This window comes from Cibotium barometz, chromosome 8 (genome assembly GCF_041138505.1).
Source record: "Cibotium barometz isolate CiBa-2024 chromosome 8, ASM4113850v1, whole genome shotgun sequence".
Classification (NCBI taxonomy): Eukaryota; Viridiplantae; Streptophyta; class Polypodiopsida; order Cyatheales; family Cibotiaceae; genus Cibotium; species Cibotium barometz.
In genome coordinates this window covers 36,607,903-36,628,552 of record NC_141053.1, presented here as the reverse complement: position 1 = coordinate 36,628,552, position 20,650 = coordinate 36,607,903, and the positions used below count along the sequence as shown (strand labels likewise).

Here is a 20,650-nt window from a genome sequence, read left to right as displayed (position 1 = left end):
GAAGGAAAGATGTACACAATCTTTTTCTCCCTTGTATAAGAGTATAGGTGAAGTTAAGGATGCACAAGGGTCATGCAGATGCAAGCTTGTAAAGGGTTTCCAAGTCCTTGAGGCACAAGACATGGCCTATGAGTGGCAGGCTGGGAACAAGAGGAGCAAATATGGACAGAAAAGGAAGAGACTAACTCAGCATGGAATTCACATATAGCAAGAGGACTACTGGGCACAGAAAAGCCCAGGTCAACCTGGTCAGCGGTTAGGCATGTATAAATAGGGCTCCAGGCCTCTCATTTGGACATTCTTTTCTTTCAGCAGCCTGCAGTTTCTGTTGAGCATTATTCAGCACTGTAGAAGCACTAGATTCAGCTCCACAACTCAGCAAGTGTGCAGAAGATCTTTAGGGTCTTCATCATACTGTATACAGTAGCACTCACATCTTGGAGGAGAAGATTCCTAGCCCGGTTTAGCTAACTATTGTGCAGTTTTTATCTTTTATTTGTAACCCATGTAACTTTACCATCTCAAATCAGTCTACTCTGCAAAAGAGAGGGGGGGGGGGTGGAGATTAGTGTTGGGAATATTTACATTTAGTGGAAATGTATTAGGAGTTTTTGTAGTTAGATGTGAACAAGTGCCAGGGGCACACTTTAAATAAAGTGCATAGAAACACTCTTAGATGGGTGTTAGAGCACTTATTAGAAGTGCATAGAAACATACTCTTAGATGGGTGTTAGAGCACTTATTAATTAGAACGTGACATCTACTAGGACACCTAGATGTACACATGTCTTGAGAGAATTTACTTCTATAACCTTTTTATACATGTCATTATTTCTGTATGGGCCCAAGGCCAAACTTATGTATAAAAGGGGCAATCATCTTTAATTAAAATGGTGCTTTCCCAACTCCACGACTCCTGTGTTGATAAATCTCCGTTAATCCCCTTGTATGGGACCTGCCCGACATTGGTATCAGAGCTGAGGAGCCGCCGCTGCCTGTTGCAGATCTAAGCCCCCCCACAGCTACCGGTTCAGAGCTAGCGCCGCCAGTTCAGAGCCCGTCTCAGCCTGTTCTGCCACCTTCTGCCGGCCATTTCAGGCCGCACGGCTCCTCCCCCAGCCAACCAGAGCGGTACGTGTGCAGAGGGTCCGTCTGTTTCAGCGGCACTGGCCCAGGCCGCCTGCCTCAGCCACGCGAGCCACCGAACTGCTGCCACTGCCTAGCCATTTCTGAATGGCAAAATCTGCTGCTGCCTGGACCAGGTCTTTTGTACACCTGTTATCTGCTGGACAGTCTCGAGGCCCTGATGCCTGCTGCCCTCAGTTTCAGACAGAGCACATAGCCAACAATAGAGAAGTGAAATCTACTTTGGATTGATTCGTGAAGCATTACGGTGGTGATTTCTTCTGTTGTAAAATTCAAAGAATGAGCAAAAGCAGTTAGACTAGGAGACGGTGAGATGGTGTAGTATTTCTCCCATTTTGTACAGCAGCTCAGCATCCAGTTGTAAAAATATGGGAGGAGTTTTCCTAATTTGGTACAGTAGCTCAGCATCCAGTTGCAAAATATGGGAGGAGTTACCAGGAGACTTTCCTTTTAGGTTTGCACTCATTGAATGTTATGTATATGTTTTTAAATGATCAACTCTTGTTTTCGCCCAAAAATGCAAGGCTATTGTGTTTAAGAATGGCAGGAAGGAACAATCATCCTATCAAAATTAGCCCTACAATAAAGCACTGGTTCTCCCCGAGGAATCCCCACCCCCTCACACACACAACAAACCTTGTGTGCTCACTCCGTTTTCTCTGTACCCCCTTTCCCCTCCATGGAAACATAGGGGATTTTCAAAGGATGTAGCAATCCTCCAGCTCTAAGGCACTTTGCCTTATTTACCACCTAGTCCTGGACATATGCCTTCATCTTAGGCCACTAAAACATGCATTTTACCAAATCAATAGTTCCTTGTACCCCTGGATGCCATGCTGTAGGAGCATCATGACATTTAAACAAAATCTGTCCACTATCCGATACATAAACTCTCTCATTTTGGAATAGCAACCCATTCTGGAATCTGAATAAGGGATTGACTGGTATATTCCTTGAGTCATGGTCTACATCAATGAAGCTCTCAACCTAGACCTGCTGCCGATATCGACTAAAATGCCCGTCGTTTCTTATAGTCCTCTCAGGGAATATAAGTCAGCCCTAATCTTGGTGAAACTCAAAAGATTCACCTCAACCAAAAACTCTCAACCTAGATCTGTTGCCAATACTGACTAAAATGCCCATCGGTCTCTTATAGCCGTCTCAAGGAATATATAAGTCAGCCCTACTCTCAGTGAAACTAAAAAGATTCACCCCACCAATCCTACTCGAAGTATTTGCAACTTGGTTCAAGCTTCCCTTCCTATACTTTAAATCTTGCATGAACTCGACACACCATGCCTTTCTTCCCCCAACTCAAGTATATGACAAATGTACTTGATCGACTCATGATCCGTCAAGACAACATGAAGCTCTTTCTCTTGAGTATGATACCTGACCTGCGCATCATTAAGCTTCTTGCTCTCAAAATCAACTAGTTTTCTTTCATGGAATAAGGTAGAACCTACTGCGTAATTACTGGCATCAGTCTCAACTCTCAACCAACCACAAATGGTTTACTAGGATTGGGCAAGGCCAAAACAGGTGATGTTGGAATTAGGGTTGCAGGAATGCACACACAACTTCAAGAAGATGAGGAAGCTTGAGCACAACACAGTAGTGTATTATGAGTGCCAAAAATGAAAGATTACAAGCCCTAGAAGATAATGGGCGTATATACAATGCACGGGGGAAAAAACCTCCTAGTGAGGGAAAAAGTGCCCCGGCGGTCCTAAGTGTGTTCACACACATCACTACTATAATATGGTAACAAATCCCCCCTGGAGTGATGCGGTGAACAAGAGCTAGCACTCATGTATAGGGAAGTGTCTAGCTATGTGGACGAATCCACAAAAGGGAGTAAGCCCAAAGCTTTGCGAAAAGCTTCGAACTTCTCACGAGGCAGAGCCTTTGTGAAAAGGTCTGCAAGGTTATCCTGTGTTGGCACATAAGCCAAACTGATCTCTCCTGCAGAGAGTCTCTCCCTGACATAATGGTAGTGCACCTCAATGTGCTTCGTACGAGCATGGAACACTGGGTTCCGCGCAACTGCCAATGCGCTCTGACTGTCAGTGAAGATGGTGGTGGCAGATGGCTGCCCAACACCCAAATCAGCCATAAGGCGTCTGAGCCACACACACTCAACCGTAGCTGTGAAAGCTGCCCTGTACTCAGCTTCACAACTAGAAGTGGCCACAGTAGGCTGCTTCTTGCTCAACCATGATATGCATGAGCTTCCAAGCATGAAGCAAAAACCACTCGTGGACACGCGTGTGTCATAACAACCAGCCCAGTCAGAATCTGAAAAAACATGTAAATCTGGCGGCAATGATCCCCCCTTGGGATAAAACAACCCAAGATGCCGAGTACCACTCAAATAGCGAAAGATACGCTTCACTGCCTGCCAATGCTTAATGCCTGGGCTATGCATAAATCTGCTCACCTGTGAGACTGCAAACTGAATGTCTGGCCTCGTAATACATACATAAATGAGGCAACCAACAGCTGTCTGATAGAGTGTGACATCAAAGTGATCTCCAGCATCATGAAGACTCAACTTCAAACCTGTCTCCATTGGAGTAGCAATAGGCTTGCAGTCTTCAAGGCCAAATCTCCGCAACAATGTTTCAATATACTTTGTCTGACACAAAGCAATACCTCCATCACACTGCTTAAATTGTATCCCCAAATAATGATGCAAATGCCCCAAATCTGACATCTCAAAAGAGGCATTCAAATCAGCCTTAAAATCAGCAATATGACTCTCATTTGGTCCTGTGAGCAGCATGTCATCGACATAGAGAGCAATGATTAGATGTACACCATCCACACGTTTAACATACAAAGTGCTTTCTGTTGGACTATTCTGAAACCCATGTGCAGTCAAATATGCATGTATTTTTTCATACCAAGCTCGTGGAGCTTGCTTTAAACCATATAAAGCCTTTTTTAACCTGCACACTTTGTTTTCCTGCCCTCTTTGAACAAAACCACGAGGCTGCGATACATACACCTCCTCATGCAAATCTCCATTTAAGAACGCAGTCTTTATGTCCAGCTGATGTACATTCCAACCATTATGAGCTGCTAATGCACAGATGCTACGAACAGTGGTCATACGACATGTGGGAGCAAAAGTCTCATCAAAATCAATGCCCTTCTCTTGAGCATAACCTTTTGCAACAAGCCTAGCCTTATGGCGATCCACTGTGCCATCAGGCTTACGCTTCAATTTGTATACCCACTTAGTGCCAATGGCCTTCTTGCCAGGGGGCAAGTCACATAAAGACCATGTACTATTCTTCATAATAGCATCGTATTCTGCTTGCATAGCAGCCATCCAATTTTCTGAACTTTGTGCCTCATCAAATGAAACAGGCTCACTTTCATCGCACATACTAGAAACAGCCAATGCATAACAATCTGACGCATAAGAGGCACCATGAGAGCCAGAACGAGTGCGACTAGACAAAGGGGCATCCAACTTGCTGTCACGCAAAGTCTGCACCAGCCATCTAGGCATGTTCCTAGAGCCCTCAATCTCTTGTCTCTCATCCTCAAGTGCATCATGCACATCTGCATCAGATATAGGCTGATCTGTGCCATCATTTAAAACCTGCATAGGCTGAAAAACTGCCTCATGAGGTATTGCACTTGACTGTGCACCACTGAAAAGAGGCAACAATGTATCATAGACATCACGTGAGCTGATATCTGTCTCCTTAGTACATGAAACCAAGGGCTGAACTGCATCTTCCACAAATACAACATCACGGCTAACCAAAATGCGCTTTGTCTGTGGATGATACAAACGATAGCCTTTGCTCTCAGCACTATATCCAACAAAAATACATTTGACAGCTTTGTCATCCAATTTTCTGCGATGTTGCACAGGCACTAATGCATATGCCAGGCAACCAAAAACACGTAAATGGCCAACAGATGGCTTGCGGCTATGCCAAGCCTCATATGGAGTGACAACCTGTAATGCTTTGGTGGGACACCTGTTTAGTACATAAGTGGCACACATGACAGCCTCAAGCCAAAAACCATGTGGTAGACTTTGACTCTTAACCATACATCTTGCCATTTCCATGAGAGACCTGTTTTTTCTCTCAGCCACACCATTTTGCTGTGGTGTATACGGCACTGTACATTGGTGTTTTATCCCACGCTCAGCCAGAAATGCATTAAATTCTGAAGACATATACTCCCCCCCTCGATCTGAACGGAGGGTGCCCATCTTACTTTCTGACACATTTTCAGCCATAACCAAAAACTGTTTGAAGCACAAAAACACTTCGGACTTTGCCTTCAAAGGATATACCCATGCATGCCTGGTAAAATCATCAATGAAAGTCACGAAGTAAAGGTAGTTTCCAAATGATGGAGTTTGCATGGGACCACAAACATCACTGTGAACAAGCTGCAATCTGCGTTCAGCTCTCACTGATCCATCTTTGGGAAAGGAAGCACGCTGCATTTTACCCAATATGCAGCCCTCACAAACATGCTTGACAGGTGCCTCAAGCCTAGGCAAAGAAGACACCATTTCAGATTTCTGCAAGCGCAGCAAACTTGCAAAATTCAGATGACCAAAACGTGCATGCCACAGTTTTGCATTTAAAATAGCATGCGTATCCATAATAGCACATGCTGAATCCTCTACACATTTGCCATCCATATTGAGCTTATACAGCCCTCGACATAGTGAACCAGATGCTACAATGATGTCACCACAAGAGAGATCATGAACAGTACATCTGTCATCCACAAATTTTACAACCAAACCTGTTTTGGCAAATGCGGAGACTGACAGCAGATTCTTTTTGATCCCTGGCACATACAATGCATCAAAAAGTGTAAAGGTGTTGCAATTTGCAACATTCAGCACAATCTGTCCAACTCCTTTAACGGGATAAGAGGAGTTATTGGCACAAGTGACAGTATTCCCTGTGGGAGCAGACTCAAGGAAAGTGAATAAACTGCGCTGCGAGGTGATATGCTTAGTGGCACCACTGTCAAAGTACCATACATCTGAATCTACTGCAGACATACATGTGTCATGCAAAGATGGGTCATAACTGCACTGCGCATTGAATGCCCATTCTGTATCTTGAACAACATTAGCAGATTCATTGTTAGAAGGAGAGGCATCTGCAACAGCCATACCAGCCTCTTTCTTCTTAGCCTCTTTCGCAGCCAGCTTAGGACACGCTTTGATGACATGATCATTTCCCTTACAGTACTTGCAAAATGTCTTCTATTTGTCACCCTTCTTCTCATCTTTGTCTTCCTTCTTTGGTTGCGCAGCATTTGCAGATTTCTGCTTACTAGAAGAAAAGCCAGCTTTACCTTTCCCGCTTCTCTGACTAGCAACGAAAGCTTGATCTGCGACACGCATAATATTCCTGTTTTGCCTTGACTGGTCTTCTTGCAGCAAAACAGAAACTAACTCCTCAAATGATAAGGCATTGGGATTGCCTTTCATCATCAAGCGAAGAGTGGAAGCAAAACCCTGATAAGAATCTGGTAGACCATTCAAAACAGTCTGCACAAGTGAACTGTCTGACAGGATTTCATCTGCAGAAATGAGCTGCTCTTTGAAATCCTTGATCTTTGTCAAAAAGCTATCCATAGAATCACCTTCGTTCATATGCTCACTCTCCAACTGTTTTCGGAGGTAAGCAACACGAGCCTCATTTCTTGCCTGATACAATGTGGCAAGTACATCCCAAGCATCCTTAGAAGTCCTGCAGGAGCGAATATGTGGGATAATGGTACGTTTGACAGACAGCGCAATCAAGGCATGAGCCTGCGCATCTCTACCATCCCAACGAATCTGCTCTGCTGAAAGTGGTGGTTCTCGAACAGCTGCTACAGCACTTGTGCCTGCACCATCATCAACAGTACCTGTTTCTGATGTGTTTGCAGCATTCCCAGCCACAATAGGACGTGCATCAATACCCTGCACAATGTTCCATAACCCCTTTGCTACCAATACATGTCGCATCATATATGCCCACAATGGATAGTTGGTGCCATCCAACTTATCCTCAGCAGCCAACATGCGGAATACATCATTGTTGTCAGCCATGGCCAATGACTGTACTACTAGATGTAAATGCTGTCTGTAAGAGGTAAACCTGTATAAAATCGACCTGTGCTATGTAGCACAGCCCAAAACAGACGAATGGGCACCTGTCCTGCAGATTTTAATCTTGACAGAAAATCTGCACAGTAGGACGATTTTGCCTGCGCAGTACTTGGAATGCAAAAACGGAGGGCGAATTGACTTCAGATCAAAATTCTGAAACTAAAAAGATTCACCCCACCAATCCTACTCGAAGTATTTGCAACTTGGTTCAAGCTTCCCTTCCTATACTTTAAATCTTGCATGAACTCGACACACCATGCCTTTCTTCCCCCAACTCAAGTATATGACAAATGTACTTGATCGACTCATGATCCGTCAAGACAACATGAAGCTCTTTCTCTTGAGTATGATACCTGACCTGCGCATCATTAAGCTTCTTGCTCTCAAAATCAACTAGTTTTCTTTCATGGAATAAGGTAGAACCTACTGCGTAATTACTGGCATCAGTCTCAACTCTCAACCAACCACAAATGGTTTACTAGGATTGGGCAAGGCCAAAACAGGTGATGTTGGAATTAGGGTTGCAGGAATGCACACACAACTTCAAGAAGATGAGGAAGCTTGAGCACAACACAGTAGTGTATTATGAGTGCCAAAAATGAAAGATTACAAGCCCTAGAAGATAATGGGCGTATATACAATGCACGGGGGAAAAAACCTCCTAGTGAGGGAAAAAGTGCCCCGGCGGTCCTAAGTGTGTTCACACACATCACTACTATAATATGGTAACAGGTGAATCCTTTACCTTCAACTCGAGAGTGCGAAAAGTCTCGTTAAGTCTCACTCCACTATTGGACTTATGTCCACGTCCTCTAAGAAAGTTCGTAAGAGGAACGGTTAGATCAGAATAGTCTCTCCGTAACTTCCTAAGAAAGCCAGTGAAATTCCAAAAAAGAATGAAGCTGCCTTCATAGTCCGAGGAACAAGCCAGTCTAATACCTTTTGTATCTGCTCTTGATTTATGATCAAGTCCTCCATGGAAATCCTGTGACCTAGGGAAACAAGTTCTTTGCAAAAGAACTCACAGTTAGAGAGTCTTGCAAATAATCATTCACGCCTCATGTGCTCTACATGCTCCTCAAGAGAATGACTATAGACCAAAATATTATTTAAGAATGCCACAACAAATTTACCTAAACAATCTCAAAAGAGGGCATTCATCAATTGTTGAAATGTGGCAGGAGCATTCGTGAGCCCAAAAGGTAACACAAGAAACTCCTCATGCCTGTACTGCATACGAAAGCCTATCTTAAAGACATCTTCGTTGGTAATTCGTATCTGGTGATAACTAATACACACGTCAATCTAGGCCATACCATGCAACCTATCAATCAAGGCATCCACTCTGGGAAGGGGATATCTATTATTAATAGTAACCTTGTTAAATTTCTTATAATTCACACACATCCATCAACTCCATCCTTCTTGTGCTTCGAAAGCACCATGCTCCCCAAGGGGATTTACTCTTGCGAATCTGACCCCATCCAATAATTGTATTGAGCTATCTCATCCTCTTCCAGCTAGCTCATTATGTAGGGTGCAATTCTCACATGTTGCGCATATGAGATCAATCTTATGATTAACTGCCCTGCTGGGAGGAAGACCGTGTGGCAATTCAACATGAAAAACATCAGAGAAGTCAGCTTTGATGTTTTGTAAAGCATGTGTCGGTGGATCTAACTCTAACGAATAAAGTACAATCCATGTCAAATGAAAGGGGGTCAAGAACACATTGAAACACTTCGTACTCAGAATTTGTAAAGCATGTGTCGGTGGATCTAACTCTAACGAATAAAGTACAATCCATATCAAATGAAAGGGGGTCTGAAACCGATCCCGTCAAGTGGGAAAGACTCAATTGGACACCTACACGTTTAATAGCACAACTTTAAAACCACAAATATGAAATGGACAACTTAAAAATAACTTGAACTTTAAATGAACAGAAATGGAAAGATGGACACCAGCACTGGGGCCGGAACGGGCCGACCCCCCCCCTCAATATATGATATATTTATTGGGAGTATTTAAAGAATACAATGCTCCATGGGTTCTGAGAACCAGATGATGTCCATGTACATATGAAAACAATACTAAACAAAAAGCTCGAATTTCGATGTAGAAAAACTTGGAGCAGAACGACCACTAGTGTGGTCCAATCACTACGGTCCTGTGCTTTCACTGGACTCCGCGGAGAGCACCACACTGGTGTTCCGAGACCACGCACAGACAGGCGCTCTCGTACTAACGCCTGGCTCTCCCGATCTCAGCACCTTTGGACCGAGGTTCGCCCATATAGCTTGGACAACCCGGCACCGAACGGGTGTAGGCCGAGCGGGACGAATCTCTTACCAGATTTAAACATTAAATGCTTTACTCAAATCTGAAAATCACTTACTTGTAGATGGTTGATAGAAGACCAAAACTTGTAGTGTTTGTGTAGTCTTTGAAACCACCTTTGTTGGAGAAAGAGTAGCCACGTGGTGAACCTCCAAACAAGTTCCACCACAAAGGGCACAGCTGCCTGCTGTGGTTAAGTACAACTTGAGCCGCCAGAGGTTGTACGTTGTAAGCAGGTACACAGCAGCCGCCTTGAAGGGTGTATGCGCAGCAGTGGTAAAAGGAAGAGATGGCAGCCTCTTGTATGGATGGCGAAGCAGCCGCCAGGTGTATAGTACAGCCAGTCACCTGGAAGAGTGCAACGTGGAGTAAACAGCTGCCTGTAGAGTAGTTTCAGCCAACAGCAGAGGGTTGCCTGTAGAGAGTCAGGCGCAGCCGGCAGTTAACACCAGCGCACAGTTGAAGTGGCTGCAGCCAGCCTGTAGGGAAGGCGGGCACAGTAGTTAATTCAGCCGCCTTGGGGAGTCAGGCGCAGCCAGCCTGTAGAGGGTGGTTCGCAGCAGCCAGCCGACTGGAGAGAGGGAGAGACTGTCGCCAGTAGCAGCCAGTCTGCAGGGAAGGCAGCCGCCTATATGGAGGAGCAGCCGTACAGCAGCAACAAGGTGAACTTCAGCCGTGTAGAGGAGAAGCGATGGATGATAGCCGCCTGGTTCTTCACGTAAGAGAGAAGCGATCCATGCCACGCTTGAAGAGGGCCCTCTCTTTTAATAAAAACTGAAGTGTAGTTAACCTTAGTCCTACCTACGCATGCATGAAGGGGACTAGTGGGGGTTGGTGACCATGCCCACCCCCACACTCACTTAAAAGTGAGGCTCCCCACCTTGGCCCCAAAGTGGGTGCCCAAAGGGGGTGCCCACTTTTAAATGAATGTGAACCCCTAACCTTATAAAAATAAAGGGTTAGAATTTAAAACATTAAAACAAACATGTGCGACATACTTACCACCTGTTCACATGCACTGAAACTTGTCAGAATACAGGGCACACTTCACGACTCACTGGCAGGCGTCCCCGCTCAGTAAGTAACACGTCAGGCAGGCAAACACACGAATACATGTCATGCGAAAACAGTTTCAAACATGCAAAATATGTGTGCATGTGCAAAAGTAACATGGACATATCTCCCGTTCATGGAACATGTACAAAATATTTGTCGGCACAAAACTGGCTCGACATAAAACATAAAAACCTGGTCTTCCTATGGAGTGACAGTCCCATAGGTAAGACACAGTTCCAGGCACGAGTTTCCCTAGGTGTGACAGTCCCATAGGTAAAACACGGCACGAATACTGGCTCTTCCATGGCGTGACAGTCCCATGGATCGAACACAGTCCAGGTCATACACGGGTGGCACTGATCTGGCTCCCGTCCATACGACACCATCCTGCTAACACACGGGTGGCACCAGTCTGGCTCCCGTCCATGTCAGCAAAATACTGGCCTCTTCACACGAGACACTGGCCTGGCCTCAAGTGAACGAGACGCAAAAATGTGGGAATGGACCAAATGGTCGGCCAATTGGTGACATCCCCCCGGGCTTCTAAAGAGTTGACCTCAACTTAAAAGCCTCAAGATATGCCTGCAACAATTGCGGATAATCTGCAAAATAATCCTCATTTACCCACTTGGCATCAATAGGCAAATAATTCTTAAACTTCACAAGGTATCTCCTGGAAAGCTTTCCTGCAGGTAGCTTTCTCTCCTTGTGAAAAACAATCTGTTCTGGCTGGAGGATCTCCTCAAGCTCTTCAATCTCTGGCGGATCTTCTGTGACAGGCTCATCAGGATCTGGCCCCACATATTTCCGAAATAGACTCACATGAAAAGCATTGTGAATCTTCCAATGACTAGGTAGAGCAAGCCTGTAGGACACTTCATTGATTCTGTGAATCACCTTGAAGGGTCCATAATAGCGAGGAGAAAGCTTAGGATATGATCCTTCTCGTCCTGGCCTCTTCCGAAGCCTAGCCTTCTCAAATTTCAGCAATACCCAATCACCTTCTTTGACTTCCATGTCCCTTCTATGCTTGTCAGCAGCCTTTTTATGCTTATCCTGAGATCTTGCAATGGCTGTCCGCACTTGACCAAAGGCAACATCCAAGTCACGAACATATTCATCAGCTGCAAAAATCTCATCCTTGGTACGAAGGATGGGTGGCAAGACCACTCTGCCATAAATAACCTCAAATGGAGCCTTTCCTGTGGAAGCATGGATTGTATTGTTGTAGGCAAACTCAACAAGTGGAAGATACTTCTCCCATGCACTCTTCTGATCTGCCACATAACACTTCAATAAATCCAACACTGCTGAATTCGCAGCTTCACTTTGGCCATCCGTTTGGGGATGATAAGCTGATGAAAATTCAAGCTTAGTACCCATATTATCAAACAAAGCCCTCCAAAATAGGCTTGTAGTTCTGGGATCTCTATCCCCAACAATGGATTTAGGCATACCATGATGCTTGAAAATATTAGCAAGAAAAAGCTTTACCATATGATCAGCTTTGATGGTTTTCTTGACGGGCAAGAAGTGAGCTTGCTTGCTAAACCTGTCCACAATAGTCCAAATAGCATCATTCCCATGCTGGGATCTAGGCAAATCCATAATAAAATCCATCGTGATACTTTCCCAAGGTTGCGAGGGAATAGGCAATGGCTGAAGCAAACCTGGAGGCTTTTGCCTGTCAAATTTCACCTTTTGGCAAGTAATACATGCACGCACATAAACCTCAATGTCTTTACGCATGCTTGGCCAAAAGAAATACCTCTGAATCATGTGTGTAGTAGGCATAATACCTCTATGACCAGCATAAGGTGGAGCATGACATTCGTCCATAACCTTTGGACGCAAATCCCTCACCACACATAGGCAATTATCCTTCATGAGATAACCCTCATTGATAACATAAGAGGCATGTGAATGACCAGCCATCAAATCAGTCCATATATGGCAAAAATCAGCATCCAAATGATACAAATCTCTCATAGTAGATAGATCTCCATGAGAGGCCACTGAGACTGCAGCAATATAAGGCCTCCTAGATAGTGCATCGGCCACCACATTTTTCTTTCCTGGAGTATGCACAATCTGAAAATGAAACATGGAAAGAAAATTCGCCATTCTCATTTGCTTCTCTGAAAGCTTGGTTTGAGATAGAAAGTATCTCAAGCTTTGATGATCTGTCTTGACCACAAATTCAGCCCCAAGAAGGTAGTGTTTCCAAATCTTTAAGGCGTGAATTACAGCCAAGAGCTCTTTCTCATAGATATCCATATGAAGCTCAGCATCATGCAAACGACGGCTCTCGTATGCAACTGCATGCCCTTCTTGATTTAGGACAGCTCCTATGCAATCACCACAAGCATCACATTCAACCACGAATGACTTGTGCAAGTCAGGAACAATCAATACTGGACCACATATGATCGCATGCTTGAGCTGCAAGAAAGCATCCTGTTCCTTTGAAGTCCATTTGAAAACAGTTTTCTTCTTCGTGAGATCATGTAGAGGAGTTGCAATCATAGCAAAATGCCTTATGAAACGCCTGTAGTACGAACATAATCCCAAAAAACTACGTACTTGATGTACGTTTTGCAATTCGGGCCAATTCCGAATAGTCTCTATCTTTGCAGGATCCATTGTAACTCCATCCTTGGATACAATATGTCCCAGATAATGAATCTCTGAAAGGAAAAACTCACTTTTCTTGGCATTGACGAAAAGTTTATGCTTCCGCAACTCTTCGAACACTGTGACCAAATGAGTTCTGTGTTCCTGCTCATTCTTGGAGAAAACCAAGATATCATCAAAGAAGACTCCTGTAAACTTGCGATGGGATCGAAATATCCTATCCATCATACGATTAAAAGTAGCAGGAGCATTGGTGAGACCAAAAGGCATTACCAAGAATTCATATAATCCGAAGGCTGTCCTGAATGCAGTCTTATGGACATCTTGTGGCACCACACGTATCTGGTGATAACCACTCTTCAAATCAAGTCTGCTAAAGCAAGCTGAGCCATCAAGCTTATCCAAGATATCATCAATACGTGGAATTGGGAATCTGTTCTTGATGGTAAGCTTGTTCAAAGCTCTATAGTCAACACACATACGGAATGAGCCGTCCTTCTTTTGAACAAGAAGCACAGGAGAGCAGTAAGGTGAGGAACTGGGCTGAACCAAACCTTTCTCTAAAAGCTCGTTAACCTGCTTCATAATTTCTTCTTGTTGTGCAGCACTCACTCGGTATGCGGGTTTGTTAGGTGGAGAACTACCTGGCACAAGATCTATGCAATGATCTTCGGGCCTTTGGGGAGGTAGTTCACCTGGCAATGAGTCAGCAAAGCAGTCTTTGAATGCATTAAGAAAATTCAGCCTATGATTAGACATAGCATCCACATTTTGATGATTTGGCACAAGACTATCACGCACAAAAATCAAGTACGCTGAAAGACTCTTTTTCATTGCTTTATTAATTTGGATGTGTGATACAACTGGGATGGAATCCCCTTCTTTGCCAGCATCAATAAAGTGCATGCGGCCTTTATGCATAAAAGAAATCATATTGGACTTGTAGTCTTTGCGGGGCTCAAGCCTATGATGCCACGGCTTGCCCAACAATACATCACATCCATTCAGAGGAGCAACTAAGAAATGCTCATTGTCAAGATAGCCCTGAATATGAATACGCAACTTCCCAATCAAAGGGGTAACCTGCACCTCTTTGCCAATAAATGCAGCTTCGGCTTCAATCTGAGGTCCCATGTTTTCAACCTCAATACCCAATGCAGCTGCCATTTGCATAGAGATAAAATTGTCAGTTGCACAGTCATCAAACATGAAGAGTGCGGGCTGATCCTTAACTTGCCCCCATGCCTTGCAAACCATTCTCTCTTTAGCATCATGACCTGTATTACCTTGCACATCAGGAACTGCATGAACATTTGCTTTGGTGTTCTTGTCCTCGTGCTTTGGTTTGCGATCTGGGCATTGCCGGAACATGTGGTCTTTGCTACCACAAGAAAAGCATTTTCCATCCTTAGCATATTGCTCTCTTTGCTCCGGGGTTAATCCAAATTTGTTCTTTCTTGGGCCCTGTTCTTTATTTTCAGCTTTACCACCCTTGTAGGACTCCCGAAAGTTCTTTTTAGGTGGCTGTCCACCCTTTTGCTGATTTGGGGCAGCCTTGTCCTTTGCCTTGGAACCTCCTTGATCCTGCTTGATCTTGAGCACCAATTGCTCTGTGGCAAGAGCAGAAGCTGTGAGTTGCTGCAACGTATGTTTTGGGTGCAATTCAATACCCGATCTATAAGCAGGTTGCAATCCAGAACGAAACTTCCTCTTTCTTTCCTCCTCAGAGATTAGCATGAAGGGAGTCACTTCCAACAACACTTTCCAGAATTTGTTCACATACTGTTGCACACTCTCATTGTCTTTTTGTTCCAGCCTGTCCCACTTTTGAGTGAGAGTTTGCTCTGCATTGGGTGGCAGGAACTGAGCATAAAACCTATCTTTGAATTCCTTCCAAGTAGAGATGGGATCCTTGGTGATCTTTTCGGTGATCCACCAATGGGCAGCAGTGCCTTTCAGAAACATACTAGCATGGCGCACCTTCGACTTTTCTGTAAAGTCTTCATCGCTAAAAGCAATGTCGAACTGTGCCACAAACGCTAGCACCTTAGAGGCATCATGTTCACCATGAAAGACATCAAATTTGACAGATTTATCACCTGCTTTGAACTCCTTGAGCTTCCTGGTATGAGGCTCATGGTCCTCTCTTTTTCTTTTCCCCTTATCCAACGGGGTAGCCCTGTCTGCATGGGCTCCATGGGCCGTCAAAGAAGCTTCATGGGGCACGGTGGCATGTGCTCCACGAACTCGAAGCTCAGATGCATGTGACTTACCTGCATATGGCATGGTCTCTCCATGAGACAACTCAGAAGGCAAAATTTTTCTGGAAGCAGACCTGTCACCATGAGATACATATCTTGCATGCATGTGACTTTCGTGCCCTCCATGAGCACTGGCATACATAAATCTGTCAGGCTTAGTGCCTTGGGGAGAGGATGCATGACGAGAGGTGACAGTCACCTCTTCCTTTTGCATATAAGATTTCAGCCTCTGGGATGCGGGATCTCCATGCTTTAAACGAGGTGGATTTCTGAATTTTAGTTCTCCGTCATCCCCCTCTTTGATATCACCTTTGCGAAGGAGATAGGCAAGTGCCAACTCCCTTGGTTTCTTGCCCACTTCACGAGCCATAGATTCAAAGGTTACATCAACCATAGCATCTGCCTTCCTGGCTTCAATAGCACTTTGCAGATGAGGATCTTCATGCAAAAACTTCAATTCTTGCTCTTGAGCCTGCAAAAGTTTTCTCATATGTTCCATTTCAGCCCTCATAGCATCAGGGTCTTGTTCAAGCATAACTGTCTTTCGTGGAGACAGTTGACCTTTGGATTCACTATCCATAACCCTTTCAAGAGGTTTGTGTCTACCTCGCAGGGCATCAGACCCACGAGAAGCACTAGAGAGACCCCTCGAATTTGGTACTTCCAAAGGGTTGCCTTGGCTGTCCATTGTGTTCAAAGTTTGCTAAAAGCGGGATGTCCAATACACAGGTTCGTTTCCCCACTAGGAAGAGGGAAACAACCGTGCTCTGATACCAATGAAACCGATCCCGTCAAGTGGGAAAGACTCAATTGGACACCTACACGTTTAATAGCACAACTTTAAAACCACAAATATGAAATGGACAACTTAAAAATAACTTGAACTTTAAATGAACAGAAATGGAAAGATGGACACCAGCACTGGGGCCGGAACGGGCCGACCCCCCCCTCAATATATGATATATTTATTGGGAGTATTTAAAGAATACAATGCTCCATGGGTTCTGAGAACCAGATGATGTCCATGTACATATGAAAACAATACTAAACAAAAAGCTCGAATTTCGATGTAGAAAAACTTGGAGCAGAACGACCACTAGTGTGGTCCAATCACTACGGTCCTGTGCTTTCACTGGACTCCGCGGAGAGCACCACACTGGTGTTCCGAGACCACGCACAAACAGGCGCTCTCGTACTAACGCCTGGCTCTCCCGATCTCAGCACCTTTGGACCGAGGTTCGCCCATATAGCTTGGACAACCCGGCACCGAACGGGTGTAGGCCGAGCGGGACGAATCTCTTACCAGATTTAAACATTAAATGCTTTACTCAAATCTGAAAATCACTTACTTGTAGATGGTTGATAGAAGACCAAAACTTGTAGTGTTTGTGTAGTCTTTGAAACCACCTTTGTTGGAGAAAGAGTAGCCACGTGGTGAACCTCCAAACAAGTTCCACCACAAAGGGCACAGCTGCCTGCTGTGGTTAAGTACAACTTGAGCCGCCAGAGGTTGTACGTTGTAAGCAGGTACACAGCAGCCGCCTTGAAGGGTGTATGCGCAGCAGTGGTAAAAGGAAGAGATGGCAGCCTCTTGTATGGATGGCGAAGCAGCCGCCAGGTGTATAGTACAGCCAGTCACCTGGAAGAGTGCAACGTGGAGTAAACAGCTGCCTGTAGAGTAGTTTCAGCCAACAGCAGAGGGTTGCCTGTAGAGAGTCAGGCGCAGCCGGCAGTTAACACCAGCGCACAGTTGAAGTGGCTGCAGCCAGCCTGTAGGGAAGGCGGGCACAGTAGTTAATTCAGCCGCCTTGGGGAGTCAGGCGCAGCCAGCCTGTAGAGGGTGGTTCGCAGCAGCCAGCCGACTGGAGAGAGGGAGAGACTGTCGCCAGTAGCAGCCAGTCTGCAGGGAAGGCAGCCGCCTATATGGAGGAGCAGCCGTACAGCAGCAACAAGGTGAACTTCAGCCGTGTAGAGGAGAAGCGATGGATGATAGCCGCCTGGTTCTTCACGTAAGAGAGAAGCGATCCATGCCACGCTTGAAGAGGGCCCTCTCTTTTAATAAAAACTGAAGTGTAGTTAACCTTAGTCCTACCTACGCATGCATGAAGGGGACTAGTGGGGGTTGGTGACCATGCCCACCCCCACACTCACTTAAAAGTGAGGCTCCCCACCTTGGCCCCAAAGTGGGTGCCCAAAGGGGGTGCCCACTTTTAAATGAATGTGAACCCCTAACCTTATAAAAATAAAGGGTTAGAATTTAAAACATTAAAACAAACATGTGCGACATACTTACCACCTGTTCACATGCACTGAAACTTGTCAGAATACAGGGCACACTTCACGACTCACTGGCAGGCGTCCCCGCTCAGTAAGTAACACGTCAGGCAGGCAAACACACGAATACATGTCATGCGAAAACAGTTTCAAACATGCAAAATATGTGTGCATGTGCAAAAGTAACATGGACATATCTCCCGTTCATGGAACATGTACAAAATATTTGTCGGCACAAAACTGGCTCGACATAAAACATAAAAACCTGGTCTTCCTATGGAGTGACAGTCCCATAGGTAAGACACAGTTCCAGGCACGAGTTTCCCTAGGTGTGACAGTCCCATAGGTAAAACACGGCACGAATACTGGCTCTTCCATGGCGTGACAGTCCCATGGATCGAACACAGTCCAGGTCATACACGGGTGGCACTGATCTGGCTCCCGTCCATACGACACCATCCTGCTAACACACGGGTGGCACCAGTCTGGCTCCCGTCCATGTCAGCAAAATACTGGCCTCTTCACACGAGACACTGGCCTGGCCTCAAGTGAACGAGACGCAAAAATGTGGGAATGGACCAAATGGTCGGCCAATTGGTGACAGGGTCAAGAACACATTGAAACACTTTGTACTCAGAATTTTGAATCATATTATGAGTTATGTTGAATTTACCAAGTGTTGAGGGTTAAACCACAAAATCATCCTTTGTGCACCATCCATACTAAAGGAAATGGTAGACTCTTCCAATCTACATGAACAACATGGTTATAAAACCATGCTTACCTAATATCAAATCCACTCTTATCTAGATTTATAAAAGAAGAAAATCTAGATGCTCAGTTTGATTTTGAATAACTATAGGTAATTGGGACACTTGTTTGTCCTAGACTTGTCCATATCTTGCAGCCAAATTCACATGATAAAAACATGATCATCGCTACTCCCAATTTCTGCACAAGCGTGGCATTAGTGAAATTGTGAGTACTCCCAGGGTCAAAAAGGATGTGCACAATCTTTCCCATGACGGACCCGTACATACAGATCAAACCATTAGGCCCAAAGACTGCTGAATTTAAGTTACAATCTATGCAGGGAATATGATCCAAAATATAAGTACCAATGGAAGTAATCTTAGGGTTACCTTTTCCTTCGGTCACATGTGCCACCTTGGTACCACTCTGTGCTTGGGAAAATTAGCCTTCATATGGCCCTTTTGAGCACAAGTAAAGCATCGACCTCTCTGAAGATTCCAAATTTGTTATGACTGGTTTTGGATGGCCTTTCCTCCCAACCTTGGGGACAAAGAACTTGAAGACATCTTGTGTGCATGTGTGTGTGTGTGTGGTTGCTGCATAAGATGAGGTTACTGTTGTTACTAAACATTTGATTTCTTTTTTCTGTATACACCTCTGAGGATTTTAGCTCGAGTTATAAAAATCTTGTAAAGCTGCTGATGACCATGACATTCATGTGTGCATTACATGATTTGACTGGTGCCTTTTCTGAGGGGATTCTTCAAAAGTTACTGGATGTGTTTATTATAGCCTTGGTAGAGCTTGTTTGTGAAGGTCTCAAGTTTTGTGTCCAACTGTTTTTGATGTTAATTGTTTACTTGCTTTGATTGATCAAATATTTCTTTTTTAAATTGTCCTTTAGGTCCACGCCCAGAAGCTTTGATGGAGAATATTTATGTACCATTGTTGGTGCTATGGGGGGACTCTGACATCTGGACTCCAGCAAATGGGCCTGTAAGTGGCGGGTGCTCTAGCTTGCTCGTGATGTTTTAGAAAAACAATCTTGATCTCCTTGCATGCTGCTTGAGTGTGTGCTTCTTGTTATAAGCTCTGCCAAGCTGACCATAGCTGTCAAATATTGCATATATCAAGTATGCCCTTATGTAAGTTTACGCATATGGTGCAAATACATGCTGTGGTCATGAACACGCGTAGGAGGTAGTTGTGAGGTGGCTGTAGGCATGAGGTTGTTTTAAGGTGCTTCTTCTTGGCGTGCTGTAATTCAGTTGTGATGTTGCCATCCAGGTTGCAAAATTCTTCAAGCAGCTCGCAACTGAGCGGGATAATGTAGCCGTTTTTGCCCTTTCAGATGTTGGCCATTGCCCTCATGATGACAGGCCCGAGCTTGCCGCCAGTTACATCCTACCATTCCTCTCCACAATGTGTTGATAGCATTTGTGCCTCTTATGGTGAAGCAAATGCTGTAGAATAGTGTAAAGGTTGGTGTAAATTAACATGCATTGTACATGAAGAGTTCTCTGTTGTGGAAGTGTTCATCAAGTTTCAATGCTAGTGCTTGTCCTTGTCCTCAAGTCCATTGCTTAAGAAAGAGATATAGAAGACTTCCATATTTTCCTTATCTAAAGTTCTTTGTACTTGCAATGGATTGCCTGGGCGATTATTTCATGCATTGGCCTCGCAAGGATTCCTTTGTCTTTGTCTGAATTGTTTGCTACTAGAGATGAGATTTTCAGAGGTGGAATCTTGCCGACGGTCACTGAACGCATTTTTCCACAACTTACAATCCTTACGCTTACCATGCCTTTTAGAAAATGATTACCTCATTCATAACCACTAGAACACCTTTCATCAAGTGATAACCATTCACTTAAGTTTGAAAGAGCTCTTATTATGACTGCAAGGACTACCAAAGTCATTGAAGTTAATCAATTATAGATTATGAAATCTATCTGAATGACCATTTGTAGCAGGGGTAAGTACAGGAGCATAACATTACCAGCACTTATTCATTAAACTATAATTAGTCAGG

At 44.5% G+C, this 20,650-nt stretch overlaps 1 protein-coding gene across 6 annotated transcripts in view; it reads left to right on the top strand.

Moving 5' to 3' along the window:
* The window catches only part of LOC147636216 (uncharacterized), an 88,138-nt gene extending 67,893 nt beyond the window's left edge, over positions 1–20,245 (top strand). For all 6 annotated transcript variants that reach the window (XM_086801642.1, XM_086801640.1, XM_086801645.1 and 3 more), the window contains exons 13-14: positions 19,523–19,614; positions 19,906–20,245. In XM_086801642.1, coding sequence (XP_086657768.1) covers positions 19,523–19,614; positions 19,906–20,049 — 236 coding nt within the window. In that variant the 3' untranslated portion in view covers positions 20,050–20,245. The remainder of the gene's footprint in view (positions 1–19,522; positions 19,615–19,905) is intronic.
* The last annotated feature ends 405 nt before the right edge of the window (positions 20,246–20,650 follow it).